General features: G+C 39.0%; 1 protein-coding gene across 1 annotated transcript; it reads right to left on the bottom strand.

Moving 5' to 3' along the window:
• Window positions 1-15,423: 15,423 nt before the first annotated feature.
• On the bottom strand, window positions 15,424-16,993 carry FANCF (FA complementation group F). Its single transcript, XM_075548404.1, has one exon. The coding sequence runs from the start codon at window positions 16,977-16,979 to the stop codon at window positions 15,849-15,851; it is 1,131 nt and encodes a 376-aa protein (XP_075404519.1). The 5' UTR covers window positions 16,980-16,993; the 3' UTR covers window positions 15,424-15,848.
• Window positions 16,994-17,261: the final 268 nt, after the last annotated feature.

Genomic DNA, 17,261 nt, shown 5'->3' with positions numbered 1-17,261 from the left:
CTAAAGCTCCCAACCAAACACCTTGGAGTCAGTTCAGACTCTATGCACTCTATGGATTTCACTTATTTTCAATAAAAAGAAAAGAGAGAATAAGAACAGGACAAGGTCATTTGTGAGAGGACATGAGTGACCTTGCTATGGAAAGGAGGCCACAGGGGACAGAAGGCATGTCGGCAGGCACGAGCAGGAAGGTGCTCCACATTTGCGGGTGCACATGGCATTCCTATTGTTAACGTATCTTTTCAGCTAATTGCAGTCAATCTCATTTTAAACTAAAAAGCAAAGAACGTGTAGCCACAATTGTGGCAATGTTTAAGGTATAAAATGTGACAACTTTGGTTCAATATATCAAGAGCATTTTACTTAAAAAGGAAAATGTGGAAATGTTTAAATAAATCATGTTTATAGTTATTTGCCTTTGACTGCTTCATATGGAAGTACCATATGAGCCTCCACTAACACCTTATAAATATGAAAAAATAACTAATTCAGCAGGGGGTATTTCTTTCCCTCAATTAAAAAAAAAAGAAATATGCCCGATAAAAAGTGAAATCATTACATCTGCCAACTAGCTTGTGGCACTCGGTTCCGCTCAGTGGGGAAACGGTTCCTGAACCACCGCATCCCTCTTGCTTCCAGCCACCAGGAAGTCTGCCTGTCATGGGAGCCAGCCGATAATTTCCTGACAATCTACACACAGACTGTCAGGTGAAACGATTCCAGGTGGAAAGTCAGTGCAGCCCAAGTGAAATTGTTGGGGTGCACGCCTCTCCTCCCTCTGCCCAGGGCAATCAGTAAACTTCCTCAGTAAGGCCTGAGTTCCCATTGGGACCCAGGATCCTTCTCCCTCAGCACTTCGGCAGTCACCTCCGATCTAACACAATCATCACCAATATGTGGGAAAGTGGGAAACTTTCATTCGCACTCTGTCTTTCTGTAACGGTTCTTGTCTTAGTTTTAGGCGCCATGGCGTCCATTTTCAACTCAGAGTGCGTTTAAGTAGAACTGCCTTCAGGGCAGGAAATGGAGTAGCTGTGGAACCTGTCCCTAAACCATAGTACTGCAAACGCTCCTCTTAGCCGCCTCTAGGATCACAAAGAGGGAGCTAGAATTATGGGTAAACAGCACCCACACACAACATTGAGTCCTTGGGCTGCACATACCAGTATGCCTGCCCTCACCAAGGAAATGCTCGCCACTTAAAAGATGAAGAGATCTGACAAATGACATACATCACGGGGAATTTGCAACCTGAAAGCTGTCTCAAGTTCGACAGTCTGTGTTATTCTTATAAGCTCTGTTGAAATATATCACCCCTCACGTAATCATTTTTCTTTCCTGGAATAATAGACTAGTGACCAGAAAAATGACTCAAAAGTAAAATAGGTATAGAATAAGGGAATTAGTTTTGTTAAAATTATCTTTATGTTGGAGTTATTTCAATATGCATTTATGTTCAATATTCACTTATTTTGGAGTTATGTCAATATGCATTCAAGATTCCATTTAAATGGCATTACATTACCACACTGGTAAGTACATTAAGAGCACAGCTAAACCAGTCCATGGAAATTCGCTGACATTGATTTGAGTAAGAAAGATAGCAGTAAAAACAAAAACAAAAAATATATTGCATATGAAAGGTAATTATATTTTTCATTTTATAGTAAACAGAAATAGCTTTATTTTGACTAATTAACTGGGGGACTATTATGCCAATTACTTCTTTCTAAAAACTGGCTGCAAGGAGATATAATTCAATATAGTGTTATTGTGTATTATTTAATTAGTAATTTCTAAAATATTTCTAAATTTGCCAGATGTACTGTCTTACTTTTATTGTTGGAAGTTAATCAGGTATCAAACAGGAGAACTATCTTGTATAGCAAGTTCTCAGTGTCTTTAGTGCAGTTTCATAAAAATCATAGTGATGAATGGTTGGAATGATAAAAAAAAACAACACGGAAATCATAGCCCTCAGAAGGAAATGTATATTAGAAAATATTAGTTAATGGTTACAGAAGGCAAATACCTATAATCTATACAGAAACATGTCCATGTTAGCAATTCATAATAAAAATTTACTCAAGCATGTCCCTCATCATTCTAGTGATATAAGATGTTCAGAGATGGCCATATTGTCTTGTTTGCTTTTTTTCTTGGTGGACAGATATGACACATTTTCTCTTTGTTTATATTTGACTCTCATTTTCATCACCTACATAAGGGCTTGTGTGTTTATTCCATTATTAGTGTGTTTCTCACCATTAGTCAATAGATTCCATAATAGTTATCTGCATATTTTATATCCAGCCTAACAGAGTAAACATTCAGCAATATCTTCAATAAATAAAATAAAAATATATCTCACTTAGTAATTAAAGATGCATGTTAGCATATTAATAGTTCTCACTAGTTCTTCAGCAAATAAGACTACATAATTCAATTTATTTTTTATTTTCCAACTTACTGACATCATTTGACACTAACATTCTTGGAATTGTTTTTGGAAAATGATAAGCTAACTGTAGCTTTGCATCTTGTCACCTGAGTAAATGTGTGTGAATTATTGAATATAACACTGATCTTCTCTATAAATTTTCACACAATTCATCTTTTTTATTTTTAAAGTAAAATGAAAGAGGAAAGCCCAAGGTACTTTTTCTAGTCAGAAATTTTGAGAGAAGCCCAAACTACCTTGAAGTTTTTGGATAAACTGAAATTCTGTAGGTTCTGATTATGAAATTGGGTATCTGAAGGCATGAGAGGAACAAAAAAACAGATTTTAAGAGACTAAAGAGGGAGTGCTAATGCAAGGAAAATAGGGAAATAGAAAACAGCCCATAGACCTTGACTGATTTGAGAATCTCATATGAAATAGAATATGTCAACTAACTTGCTCAGAATCTAGTATTTCGGGTGGATGCAGATTGAAAATCTATTGAATAAGAAACTTTAGGTTTTTTTTTTATCTGTGACAGGAAGATGATCATAATAGTCCCTACTAAAATAATGCTTGTATACTAAATAACATTTATAAAGTAGTACAAGAGTGTCTGCAAACTCAATAAATGATACAGATCACTGTAGAATGAGAGCTGAAAGACGCAGTTGATTGAGTGCTAGAGCATCTGTTTATGTCAATGTTTGCGTGTGACATGCTTTCATGCATGCATGAAGGGGAGGGAGTATAGTGGACGTTAATAGTTTATGTCCTTTGAGTATCCAGTGCCTCTTTAGAGAAGAAAAAACTGCATCCATAACATTTTTTAACTAACTTCCGGAATAAATCCCATAATTGTAAGTACTGTCTGTGAGTTTTGTGTGGAAATGGTGATGGGTTATTAAATCCAGCAAAGGAGGAGCATGCTGTGGGAAGAACCGCTGGTGTCACAACAGGATGAACGGAGTTGAGGGGGAAGACCTGTCTAACCTCTGCCTGTGAGAATTGACATTGGGCTGGTGCGCAGTCGGCTTCTCCTTCCCCTTTGGGTAGCCAGAGAGAGTAAGGCATGGCCCCACACCATTTTCTCACAGCTAAAATATTTTTTCATTGTTTGTCATAATGATGTGTCATCTCCAGCACTTAAGTCCTTATTAAGAACCCGCAAGGCCAGAAATATAGTTCTCATGCCTACTTGCTCAGAAAGCTACCCAAGGCTCGTGGTTAGCATCTCCCCATGCTATGTATGCTGAGGACTATATATTTATTTCTAACTCTTAATTTATTTATTTTTCACACTTGTTTTCAGAACATGAACAGGACCATGGCAGCCTAGTGGTTAAGAGCTTGATTCATAACCAAACAGTTGGTGGGTCGGGCACAGCAGTTGCTTCATTGAAGAAAGCTATGTCAGTTTAAATATTAGTACATGTAGGCCACGAAATCCTGTGAGGTAGTCCTTAAAATTATTTGATGAAATTTATCCAGGTCACTAAAGCTACCTTTTGGTCAATAGAGCAATGGTTACTTAATTAGGATTAGGTTTTAGATTTCCCCCAGTCACTATGACTTTCAAGAATAAATACATTAAGCAGTGTATCCCATTCAGCATGCCTCCCCCAAGATCCTTATCTTGTGATGGAGTTTCAAAATGGACTTAGAGGTTGTGGGCCTTTATCAGTCCTGACTACCCACCCACATACCATCAAACACATTGTTTCTAGTCAGTTAAGGAGGGTGGTATTATGAAGTGGTTATGGGCACAAGGCCTATTACTGTATTACTGTATTACTGTGCTGGACTACTAGCATGAATCTAGCTGTACAATCTTAATTGTTTTCTATAATTTTCCCTAGAATAATTATCTAGATTTAATACCTTAATCCCTTACATTCTTTCTTAATGTTAAGTGATATAACAATATATATACATATATATATTCCTATTATATCTTTGAACATTTTTATTTGTTCCTTTTTTGGGGGAGGGAGGGGTTGTCTATTCCAAGAACATCAGATGTCCTTTCATCTCACTCCCTCACATTTCTCATTTTCTCTCTAAATCCATGGACCTCAATCTCATACTCACCTTCACTAAGCATATAAATCAAATTAAATTTTCTCTGCCTGTAAATTGAATTTATTATGGCTTTTACCTATTATTTTTGTAATAAATTTAACTAGCAATTAGCTTCTTTTAATTGTTACTTCTATTGTGTCCCATTGTATTTGAGAGTTTGTTCATTTAATTTATTAACTTATTATATTATATTTTTGGCATAAAGCCTACCAAGAATGAACTTATTTATTTTTTACTGTGTTTTCTTCAAGACTAGATATTTTCGATCCATGGCCCTGCAGGGGACAGCACCGGAGACACAATGTGGGAATTGCGCCCGACCTGATCCCACCACACCGAGGCAAAGCACTGGGGGAGTGCAGCAGAACAGCAAGGGAATGGAGCGGCAAGGACCCCAGGGAATGCTGAAAGTGGACTTTGGGGTCATGGCGTGGTGCCCCAACACACTGGACTGGAAAACACTCCTAAAGGCCAACAAACAATCCTTGAACTAAAAACAACTAGCCTTTCTTGTGTTTTATTTTGTTCTTTGTCAGTGGTTTGTTGTTGTTTTGTTGTATACTGTTGCTTGGTTATGCTCTGTCTTGTTTTTGTGCATGTTATTATCTCTGCAGGTCTGTCTACATAAGATAGGCTGGATGAACAAGCTGGAGGAAAAACAATGGGACCAACAGTTCTGGGGGGACAAGGGATAGGGGGAGGTGGGGGGAAAGAAAGTGGTGTTAACAATCCAAGGGACAAGGGAACAACATGGGATCCAAATTGGTGGTGAGGTGGGAGTGACAGGCCTGGTAGGGAATGACCAAGGGTAAGGTAATGAAGAGGTATAGCTGAAACCCAGGTGGGGACAGAGCATGATAGTGGGACAGGAGGAAAGTCAAGGGAAATAGAGGAAAGAGCTGGGAGGCAAAGGGCATTTATAGAGGTCTAGACAAAGACATGTACATATGCAAATATATATGAGGATGGGGAAATAGATCTATGTGCCTATATTTATAGATTTAGTATTAAGGTGGCAGAAGGACATTGGACCTCTACTCAAGCACTCCCTCAATGCATAAATTGGCATTTTATGATGCTCACCCTCCGACACAACTACTAAAGCCAAAGCAGGTGAACAACCAAATGTGGTGAAGAAAACTGATGGTGTCCAGCTATCAAAAGAGATAGCATCTGGGGTCTTAAAGGCTTGAAGATAAAAAAGCCCACATGGAAGAACACACAAGCCTGTGTGATCACGTGGTTCAGAAGGGATCGGTTATCAGGCATCAAAGAACAAAAAAAAAAAAAAATCATATCATTGGGTGCACACCTCCATGATACAATCGCCGAGGACAAATGGGTGCATAAGCAAATGTGGCGAAGAAAGCTGATGGTGCCCGGCTATCAAAAGAGATAGTGTCTGGGGTCTTAAAGTCTTGAAGGCAAACAAGCGGCCATCTAACTCAGAAGCAACAAAGCCCACATGGAAGAAGCACACCAGCCTGTGTGATCACAAGGTGTCGAAGGGATCAGGTATAAGGCATCATCAAAAAAAAAATCTTACCATAGTGGATGAAGGGGGAAGTGCATGGGGGAGGAGGGAGCAGGGAGGGAGAGGGTAAAAGAGTACCTGATGCAAAGGGCTTAAGTGGAGAGCAAATGCTTTGAAAATGCTGAGAGTAAAGAATGTACAGATGTGCTTTATACAATTGATGTATGTATGGATTGTGATAAGAGTTGTATGAGTCCCTAGTAAAATGTTTTTTAAAAGACTAGATATTTTCTTGGTTATTACATGCTATTTTTTTCCTTTCCATCTCTCATTTTTCTTGCCATTGCACCATATCTACACAAGGATACATGATAGTGCTCAGCTACCTGCCAAAAATTCAGCAATTCAAATCCACTAGTCACTCTGGGGAAGAAAGATGTAGCAATCTGTTTCTGTAAAGATTACAACTTTGGAAACCCAATAAGGTAGTTCCACTTTGTCTTATAGAGTGAGTCACTGTGAATTAGAATCTACTGGTTAACCACAGATTTATTTGTATATTTTTTCATATAATTTCTTAGTATCTTGTTCCTAATTAAAATGACCAGTCTTCTGTCTGCTTTAATTGAGTAATCTTATTTTTAGTATGCATGAAATTATAATATAAGTAAGCAAATATAAATTCATGGGCTTCACAAAATTGCCCCATATCTCTTGGGTCAGTTGCCCATACAAAAAATAATTACAGTAGAGAAAGTAAGTTTAGAAAAGAAAGACATTATAATAATTTCTTCTTTTATCAGCAGAAGGACCTTGGACAAGTGCTTTAAACTTCCCAAATTTGCCTATATCAATCAGTAAATGCACTTACAGATTCACAAATCTGAGCCAAGCTTTAATAGAATAAATCAATGAAATCCAAATGAACACACATCATAACCAGATTTTGAACCCTACAAAGAGAAAGTCTTGAAGTAGTGAAAGAAGATATTATACATGTGTGAGAAAAATAATTAAAATGATAGACTTTTCACAAGAAACCATCGAGGCCAAAAGGAAATGGTACCGCTTATTCAGTACCATCACATCCTACATTCTGTACCTGGAAACATTACCCTTCAGGTATGAGAGGAAATCAAGGTATTCTCAGATAATGGAAAACTAAGAAAAATTTTCATGCATTTCACCTAAATCAACAGTTGTTTGATATAGTTAGGTTATAATGTAGTATCTTTATTGTTTGATCTCCCTTTTTACCCATTTTACGTTTAATCAACAGTTTAATATTTTCTGCTATGTTTTCCATTGAGATTTTTCTGCTTTATTTTATTATTGTTTTGTTTTGTATGTTTTCTGTATATGAAATCCAGTAAGGTGAATCCACTGAGATATTAACTGGATTAATGGTCACTTGAAGGTATGGCAGGGGACGTAGAGAAGGGAAATGGGAGTTAATAGTGAGTACAAGAAAGAAGACAATGTTCTAAAATCGTGGTGATGAGTGTACAACTCTTCTTAATATGATTGAGCCGTTGTGTGACATGTGAATTATATGTAAATAAAACATCTTATAAAAACCCAGCTATTACAACTCATGTTTTAAATGTTTTGGTGAAGGAAAATATAGCTATTATTTTTATCCAAACTGAATACAAGAGAGCATTATATCTTGAAAGGATGAAAGATTTACCCAACACAGTACAGAGATAGTGTTATCTCATTAAAAATCATTTATTAAAGATAGCCATTTTCATAAAACAGGATTGATGTTTCTGCTCTTTTTGTAAATTAGGTTGGTGTTTAGATTTTAGATCATCTTAAATTGGTTAATTTTAAATAAAGTACCTTTTGTTATAGCATTTTAATAATTGTAATATTTCATTCACAGAATTATATTACACATAGGGGTATCGTTCCTTTCACAAATACAGAAACCTATTTCTCAAACATCCTGCCTCAGCTCGCATCTATAATGGCAAGCAGTGAAATCATTCTGAACCTACTGGGGCCAATTTGCTGGTGCAGTGCACAAGGTCCAATACTTCACAACTCTAATGAGAAAACGCCGCCTGCTCTCAATTAGTTTTCGTTACTATAGTAATTCTGAATGCCATCTCTGTCGCTGACTAGTGAACCATACCATGTATCTTCTGTCAATTGCACTTGTTAGTCACTTGCAATTTATTTTATGTTTCCAACAACAATTCAAAATGGCAGTGTCAGGAACACATGTTTTTATAATTATTGAAAAAATCGACAAGAGAATGGGCACTGCTTATCTCAACCCAAATCTAATGTCTATGTAAACTACTTGGTTATTGTTGAAATATCAAAGAGCATGAATATGGTTATATGTTTTAATATACAATAGAAAACATACTACCAAAAAAAAAAGAAAACATACTACCTTGAACTTTTTATAACAAAATTATAAGATCTCTCTGTACCAAGCAATGAATAATGTGCAGTTTTTTTCTGTTCTATATTGCAGTAATAGATTCGCTAAAAAATTGTTGTAGGTTCAAAAACCACTACCATTTTTAAGTTACATGAAAACAATATGCCTAGATATTTTATCCATTCTGGTCCATGGGTGCATCTATATTCATAGAAAGCAAACGGTGTACTATTTTCTTATGATACCTTGTCATATTATCAATGCTCATAAATATATGCATAGCCTCAAACAGAATATCTTCTAAAAACGTATTGATAATATGTCATATGGTTGGTATAATAATAAATATTTCAGCAGCTATTCCTCAGAGTTTTAAACAATTATGTAAGGCAAAATATCTAATATCAATTCACACACATATATCTATACTTCATGCATTTATTTCCAGGCTTATTTTCTTAAAGAGAAATAGAATAATTTGGTTGATGACATGAAAAATACATAACTAAAGAAATCATATCCACTTATAACATATTATATCATAGCCTGCCTGACATATAGGTGATGCAGAATGAATAAATGAGTACAGTTTTACAATACCAATATAAAACTAAAAGGACATATATAGATACATATGTGCATGAAGGTGCTTCCTACTGAAAAAATTTTGAGAATGATGAGGGCAACGAATTCATAAGGGTAATTTCCTCAATTGATGTATGTATGGATTGTGATAAGAGTTGTATGAGCCCCAATAAAATGATTTTTTAAAATACATTTGCTTTTGGAATAAATTTATTTAAATATGAATAGCCAATACCAAAATTTCAAATACTACAATATATTCTCAATACTTAGTGATTAACATTGATTTCATTCGGAGTTTAATGTTCCTATTTTATATTATAACCCCAAACCAAACCCATTGCTATAGAGTTCATCCCAATCCATAGTAACCCTCAATAAGATTTAGAGCCTCATCTTTCTCTTGCTGAGGGCCAGTGGGTTTGAACTGCTGACCTAGCCGTTGACTGCCCGACACCCCACAACCGTTGACACCCCACAACCTCTTCGGACTCCTTAGTGTATCACATGTATGTACAAATACATAACATAAACTGATTTTAGCATCTTACATCCTGTATTAATACTTCTCACTGTTAAATTTTTAAAGCCTCTAAAATTTAAATCCTGATCGTCATGAACTGAAGGGATTAAACCACAATGGGATGGTAAAACACGATCACCTCTTCTGAGCTCAACACCTTTATCCCAATATTAAGAGTAATGATATTTTTAAAAAACAGTTGGATACACATTAATTATTATAATTATCCAAGCTACTTTCCCTTCAGGCCACCATATTTCTAACTTAAAAGGGAATTCCTAGTCCATTATGACAATTAGCATTTGATAAATGACCCTGCTACCATGCTTCTAATGTAATGATTGATCATTTCTAATTCTTGAGAGAAATCAATATTTTCTTTCTAGAGCATTTTCACTCATTAATTTATGTTAATAATGCATACCCTATGTCCACAAGCTGCTTGGGAAGGTGGGCCATTCTGTCTATAACTGATTTCTACTGTAGAGTTTTTGAGCTCTAAACAAGCAAGTAAAACTAGTCAATTTAACTATAGCAAATAAGAGTTGACATTGATAAATGTTGATTCAACTCAAATACAGTAAAGAAACCTTGAAAGATCTTTTCAATTTTAGAGCTGTCTCTTTGGAATGTTTCCATATATTAGGCCCCCAATCTTTTTGTTTCGAATTATACTCTGTGTAAACCAAAGACCTATTGCCATAAAGCCTATTGTGACTTACGGTGATCCACGGCTGTACCTATGTGCAGGGGCAGCTAGCCTCTCTGGTGGAATGGAATGCTGGCTTTGACCACTGACATTTTAGCTAGCCATTCAACGTCTACCCGACAGCAAGGGCTCGGCATACTCTATGCGGCCGATACTAAATGGCATAAGTTTCTCAGCAATTTGACCCAGGAGATGATGCTGTTAAGAAACATTCACTTGAGTCCCTGCTAGGGATTTTTCTTGGGACCTTATATAATCTCCTACCTTGAACAGATTCATTCAAAAATATTTATCAGCGTGTTACCGTATGTATGACTTAGCGTGAGGGGTTTTGAACCTATGAGAAGTAAAGTAGAAACCACCCACCCTCACTGATTTTACAGTTTGTGGAAAAGACAGATAGATGCCAGCATCCGGACTACAATTCTGAGAAATAGAGTGGTCTGATGGAAAATAACAAGATGACATACATCTAGGTAGAGGTATTACAGAGTGAAATGAAAACTAAGCGGAGAATTGAAGGGTCTAAGTGAAAGCATCCTTGCCTGAAGGAACAGTGCAAGGTAACCTCCTAGTGTAGAACAGAGCTCAACCTGTTTCAGGAGCGGAAGGAAAGTCCTGTGTTCCTGGAGTGTATGGAAAAGAGAAGGACAGAGATTGTTATCACATCAAGATAAACAGCGGGTCTGTTTGGAGAATCTTAGGGGCTAAGAAAGAACAATGGCATCTATTTAAGTGAAATGGAAATGCTGGGGGAGGAGGGCTTTCTAAGTAGGGACATGCAATCAGAAGCTGACTTTCCAAGCTGTTTCAAGCATCCATGTCTTAATTTAACAAATATCGGGTCAGCTTTCACTTGGTAGTAATGATTGTTCAACATTCTTGTGGCTTATTAATGAACAAAACAATATTTTCCTGACAGTGCCACTAGATTAGCTACAGCAAAAGGAGAAAATGATGAAATTAAAGAATGATGCACAAGACGTCAAAGGGCAGCTTGAGAAGATGAAGTAAAGCACTATAGTGAACTGGGCAAAGATCTGGGGTTAGAAAACTTAAAGGAGAAGCACATCGTCAACATCTCTAAAGCTAAAAGAACTGAAGAAACAATTCAATTCTCAAATTGAAATAGTGAAAGATTCTTTGAACAAAATACTGAGTGATAAAGAAACCATCAGAAGAGTATGGACTATAGACTCATTGTACCAAAAATGATTGACAAACAGTCATTTCAAGAGATAGCTAATGATCAAGAATATATTATATTGAAGGTAGAAGCCTAAGCTGCATGGAAGGAATTAGAAAGGCTCCAGAAATTGATGGAATATCAATTGAAATGTTTCAAAAAACAGATGCAGCTCTGGAAACACTCACTGGTCCATGCCAAGAAATTTGGAAGACAGTTACTTGGCCAACATAATGGAAAAGATCCATATTTGTGTCCATTCAAATGAAAGGTGACTCAACAGATTGCAGAAATTATTGAACAATAGCATTAATAATACAGGCAAGTAACATTTTGCTGAAAATAATTAATTCAAAAATCATTATAGCGGTACATCAGCAAGATGTTGCCAGAAGTTCAAGTCAAATTCAGAGAAGACAGAGTGAGAGATATTATTGCTGATAACAGATAGATCTTTGCTGAAAGCAAAGAAGACCAAAAAGATGGTTTTTTTTGACTATGTAAAGTCATTCAACCGTATGGATCAGGACAAATTATTGATAAGAATAAAAAATAGGAATTGGAGAACATTTTATTATACTCGTGTGAAACCTGCACATAGACCAAGAGGCAGTCATTTAAACAGAACATGGGGATATTGCACAATTCACATCAGAAATGATGTGTCAGGGGTATATCCTTTTACCACGTGAACGCAGCATCACGACTGCAGAACACCTCACTAACTGGCACTGTGTGAATGGCAGTATCATGCTTCCTGGAAAGGAAGAGGTTTTGAACCTCTTACTGATAATCAAAGACTGCATCCTTCAGTTGGGACTACAATTTAAGGTAAATAGGAAGAAAAAAGTTCTGCAACTGGATCAATAGAGAGCGTTATGATAAATGAAGAAAAGACTGAAGTCAAGAACTTCATTTCACGTGGGTCTAAAATCAACGCTCATGGAAGTAGAAGTAAAGAAATTATAGAATGTATCACAATTAGTAAATACGCTGCGCAGATATTTTAACATGTTAAGAGCAAAAATATCACTTTGAGGAATCAAATGTGCCCACACTAAACCATGGTATTTTCACTCACTTCATGTGCATGGGAAAGCTGGACAGTGAGTAAGGAAGACTTAAAATTGAAGCATTTGGGTTATGGTATCGGTGGAGAATACTCAAAGTATCATAGACTCCCAGAAGACAGGGAAGCCAGTTTTGGTGAAATACAAGCAGAAGGCTCTTTAGAAGCGGTCATGAAAGACTTCGTCTCACATACTTCGGACATGTTATCCCGAGACCGGTCCTTGGGACAGAGCGTCATGGTTGGGAGAAGGTCGCTGGAAAAGAGGAAGACTTTCAAGGAGCTGGATTGATACAGCGGCTAAAATGTGTTCAAACAGAACAATTATGAGGTTCCTTCAGGACCGGGCAGTGTCAAGTTCTTTGTTCATTCATTTCTGTAAGTTGGAGATGACTTGATGGGACCTTAAGAACAAATAAACATGAAATACGAAAGGGCTTCAAAAGCTTCGTAGAAAATTCTCATCTTTTAATTCTATTTTTCCACAAATATTTTAAAATCTCCTTATATATAACTTTAAAATTTATATTTTATAGTTATTTAGTTATGGAAATAGCCTACAAATTATCTAAAAGTGTAAACTAAATATTAGACTCATTGTCTTTGAGCTGATTCTGATAGCAACCCTATAAAGTGTAAAAAAACCAAAAACTGAACAATGAGAATAGTGTTAGGAAGGTAGACTACTGAATAAAGTTATTCCATTAAATGTTTCTAATATTGCATTATTTATTATATAATTTATCCAATAAAAATATATTAAAATTTTAATTTCCCAAGCTTGTTTTATTTTTAAATTTATTTTAATAGTCACATCTTAATGAGCTTGTTTTTAATTTCTATATCTGCACTGTTATTTTAACCTCTAATTATGATAAGTGGGCAGAGAAGATGGAAGTCTGCCAGTTTTAGTGGAATAAACTGATTCAAAGAGTAAAGTACAAAAACAAAAACAAACAAACTCAAATCTCCGCCATCAAATTGATTCTGACTCATAGTGACTCTATGGAACAGGGTAGAACTAGGAAGAGTTTCCAAGACTGCAAGTTTCCAAGACTACAGGATTAGAAAGTGTTCTCTTTCTTCCACCAGTGGCAAGTGGTTTGGATGGAACTGTGAATGCTTTGGAACCCTGGCCTGGAGGTTAGCAGCCTAGCACATAAGCCACTAAGCCACCAAGATTTTTTCAAAAAGTAACTTGACAAAAGTCCTACCAGTAGCTAATACACCAAATATAAATGATACTCAACAAATATAATGCTTCCTGTGTAGACTTCTTAATTCAATATTGTTTTACAAACCACTAACCTAGGCCCCTAAAAATTGTGGAAATAATTTAAGTGGGATCTTTATTGATTTCACCACCTAAGGAGCTATTCAGTTAGACAAATACTACATACTACTTTGAGTGATTTCTTTCTTAGTAAGTTGGTAGTTTTGATCTACCAAGAGGCACCTCAAAAGAAAGTCCTGCTGATCAACTTTAGAAAGAAAGATCACAAACTGGAAAACCCAAGGGCTCCCAATCCTCTGTAACATGGGAGCATCCTGAGGCACACTGGACGGCATGGCAACTGGTTTGGGCTTTTGTTTATGAATGAAAGTGCACAGGCCTGTCAGTCTAATTTCGATCACTTATTCAAAAATGAGGACTGCCTACCATACACCAGCCCATATGCTAGGCTGGGGGAAACAAATGAGAACTGATTTCTATTCTCATGTTGATTGTTTTCTGCTGTTAGGATTCTACTAAATCTCTCAGCCTAAATACTTATTTGTGAGACTATAATCTTGGTATAGAGTATATAAAATAATGTATGTCGGCCTAAAATCTGAGCTTAATGATGGTAAATGAGTTATGAATTTTAAAATGTCCTTTAAGACTAGGCCAATACTTATTAATTTAGCTCCAACTATACTCTCAGATACAGGGAAAGTTCAGAAACTGTCCTTACCTGAAACCTAGAGCTAGTTTAAGAATTTCCCAGGCAGATGTCTTCATTGGGTTACTTTTTTTGGAAGCCTTTCCTGAGGGTTACAGAAGGAATTCTTTCTTGCAACAAGATGGTCTACTTGGAATCTCAACAAAACGCATTGCCATTGAACCAGCAGATGCAGACTCATAGCACCCCTGTAGGACAGGGGAGAGAGGCCTTCTGTTTCTGAGGCGAACTCAGCAGGGGCAAACACCTCCATCTTTCTCCCAGAGCGGCTGGTGCTTTCGAATTGCTGACCTGGTTGACAGCCCACTGGGTAAACACCATGCCACCAGGGCTGCTTGCTCTAAATGGCAGAGACTAAAAAAATAATTCAACAAGTGGGAACAAGAACATGCTAGAGCTACACCAGGAACTCGGAGACAAGTATACTTGCTAGTAGAACAGCGGGTTCTGCCCAGCATGAAAAATTCTACAAGATTATACAATTCCTGATGTTCTAATTCCAGTATCACTAATTGACTTTTTGGATACTCATTTGTGTTCCAAAGACTCTAACTACCAGCTAGTCTGACTATGGATAAATAGCTTGATAATTGAAAAGTTATATTGCCCATAAAAATGAATAAACCACACTTAAATATGGCTATTAGGAATTTGTGTTTCAGAGCATCTAGGTAAATGGACATTCAGTTCCTACACACATTACACCAAAATTTTAAAGTTCCCATAGGGCAGCCACGAAGAAAAATAATCAAGAAACTTAACTCTTAGAATAAAGCCTGTACTTAACATGGGACAATTATATCATTAAGGTTGATCTATGAATTTTAGAAACATCCCTAAAACGTGAGTCTTCTGAAGGTAGTTTTGATTTTCTACCCTCAAAAGTTAATATCCAAAGGCAATTTATTTATATTTTATATACTTTAGCTTGTTTTTAGCTATCTTTGTGTTAGTGCTTTGTCACTATGACATAGCTTTCCACTCTCAAAGCGCGGTTATTTATCAAAAATGGGGGGAAAAGCATTTTAAATAAAAATTTTAAACATGTTGAGGTTGGTTAACTAGTGAGAACAATAGGTAAGCAAGGTCAGGAGTTGGGGCTTCAACCTCAAATAGGGCAGTGGGCTTTTGGCCCCAAGCACTTCTGAAGTGATGTGGCCAGAGAAAAAGCTTCCCCACTAATAAAACAACTGTTAATGTCAGTGACCCACAGCGATAGAAATAAGGTGTCTTTTGTTTGTTAAAATGTCTTGTTTCTTTGACTATTATTCTTTTTTTTTTATTTAGAGTGGCCTTCTAAAACATAAATTCTCTGGTTCAAATCCCTTTCAACATTGGAACTTAAATAACACCAACAATTATATGATGGCAGAAAGAAGTACAGGTTTGGTGAGAACAGTGAAGTTTTAATTTTGTATACCACATATTCAAGAGCACAATTAGGAGAACATTGGGTGGAGGGCCCTTGGGCCTGGCCTGAGATCTTCAACGTGTCCTTGTCCCCGTGCAGTGTCAAGAGCCACCAATAGGTCCGTCCAGATGCTGAGACCTGGGACTTCAAAATCTCCATCTGCTGCCTTACAGGCCTTCAGGGTGGTGAGAACGTCATCGTTCAGGGGCGGAGGGGCTTGCAGGAGGCTTTGAAACCTGTCGCACAACTCCTCCCAGGACAGGTCGTGGGGCTCTGCTCCTACCCAGTGGCCTTTCTGTAAGTCGTAGTGCAGCCGGCGCCCCCATTCTGTGAGCAGACCCAGATAACCGCTGGCGAGTGCTGGGTGGCGGCCCGCCACGGAAGCCAGAAGGCGGGCAGGAAGGGTGCGACAAAAGGCCTCCATGATGTCTGAATGTCCTAGCAACCAGGCGCCCAGCTCTGAAGGTGTTTGGGGTCGCGCCGGACCCAGCCCCTCGTCTTGGGGGGCGGCCGGCGCCGGCGGCAGCAGCAGGGCGGCCGCGAGCACCTTCAGGAGGTGGCCGTGCGGCAGGCGCGCCCACAGGCGCCCGAGCAGCCCGCGGGGGCCCTCGGCCCCGGCCTCCCCCGCCGCCTGCAGCCGCTCGAGCAGCAGCTCGGCCTGCGTCTTCAGCAGCGCGTCCTCCGCCGGCGCCCGCCGCTCTCCGAGGCCGTGGAGGCGCAGCAAACGGACGGCGGCCGCGCGGCGGGCCAGGCGGGCCAGGCCGTCCGGGAGCGGCTCTTCGCCGTCGGGGTGGGCGCCGCCGGGGCCCGGGCAGAGCTGCTGCAGCAGGTGGCGGCAGGCGGCGTCCCCGAGGGCGCGGTTCTCCAGCAGACTCGCCGCGAGCAGCAGGTCGCAGCGGCCCAGGGACTGGAAACTCGTCAGGCCCGGGGCGGGGCCCGGCACAGCGCTGCCCGCCGGCCGCCCCTGGCGCTGCAGCCGCCTCTCCAGGGCCGCGCGGATGCGGCCATGGCGGCCGAAGCGCCCGTGGACGTGGCGCAGGTAGCGCGCCCACTCCAGGGCACGGCGCACGGTGGCGGGGTCCCAGGAGGCCACGTGGGCCGTGCGCGCGACCGCCAGAACCTCGGAGAAGCGGTCCAGGTGATCCAGGAGCGGCTCCATGTGGCGACCTGAGCGGCCTCACTTCCGCTTTAGCCCGGGAGACGGCTCTGTGAGCCGATTGGAGCGCGCGCGAGAGGATACGCCTCCCTGAAATGCTATTGGACAAAGTAGCTGCCAATTTAATAAGGGGTTTCCTGACCCGCCCTGCTATCTAGTGCGTTCCAGTGCTCTGCGTTTCAGGCCAGAATAGAACTGTAATTTTTCTCGGGAATAGAAGATTTCAATTCTTCCTGGCAGTAGAAAGCCTCATCTTTCTCCTGTTAAGCAACTGGGGGCTTCGAA

This window comes from Tenrec ecaudatus, chromosome 4 (genome assembly GCF_050624435.1).
Source record: "Tenrec ecaudatus isolate mTenEca1 chromosome 4, mTenEca1.hap1, whole genome shotgun sequence".
In the NCBI taxonomy this organism is placed as follows: domain Eukaryota; kingdom Metazoa; phylum Chordata; class Mammalia; order Afrosoricida; family Tenrecidae; genus Tenrec; species Tenrec ecaudatus.
This window is presented reverse-complemented; position numbering and strand designations above follow the sequence as displayed.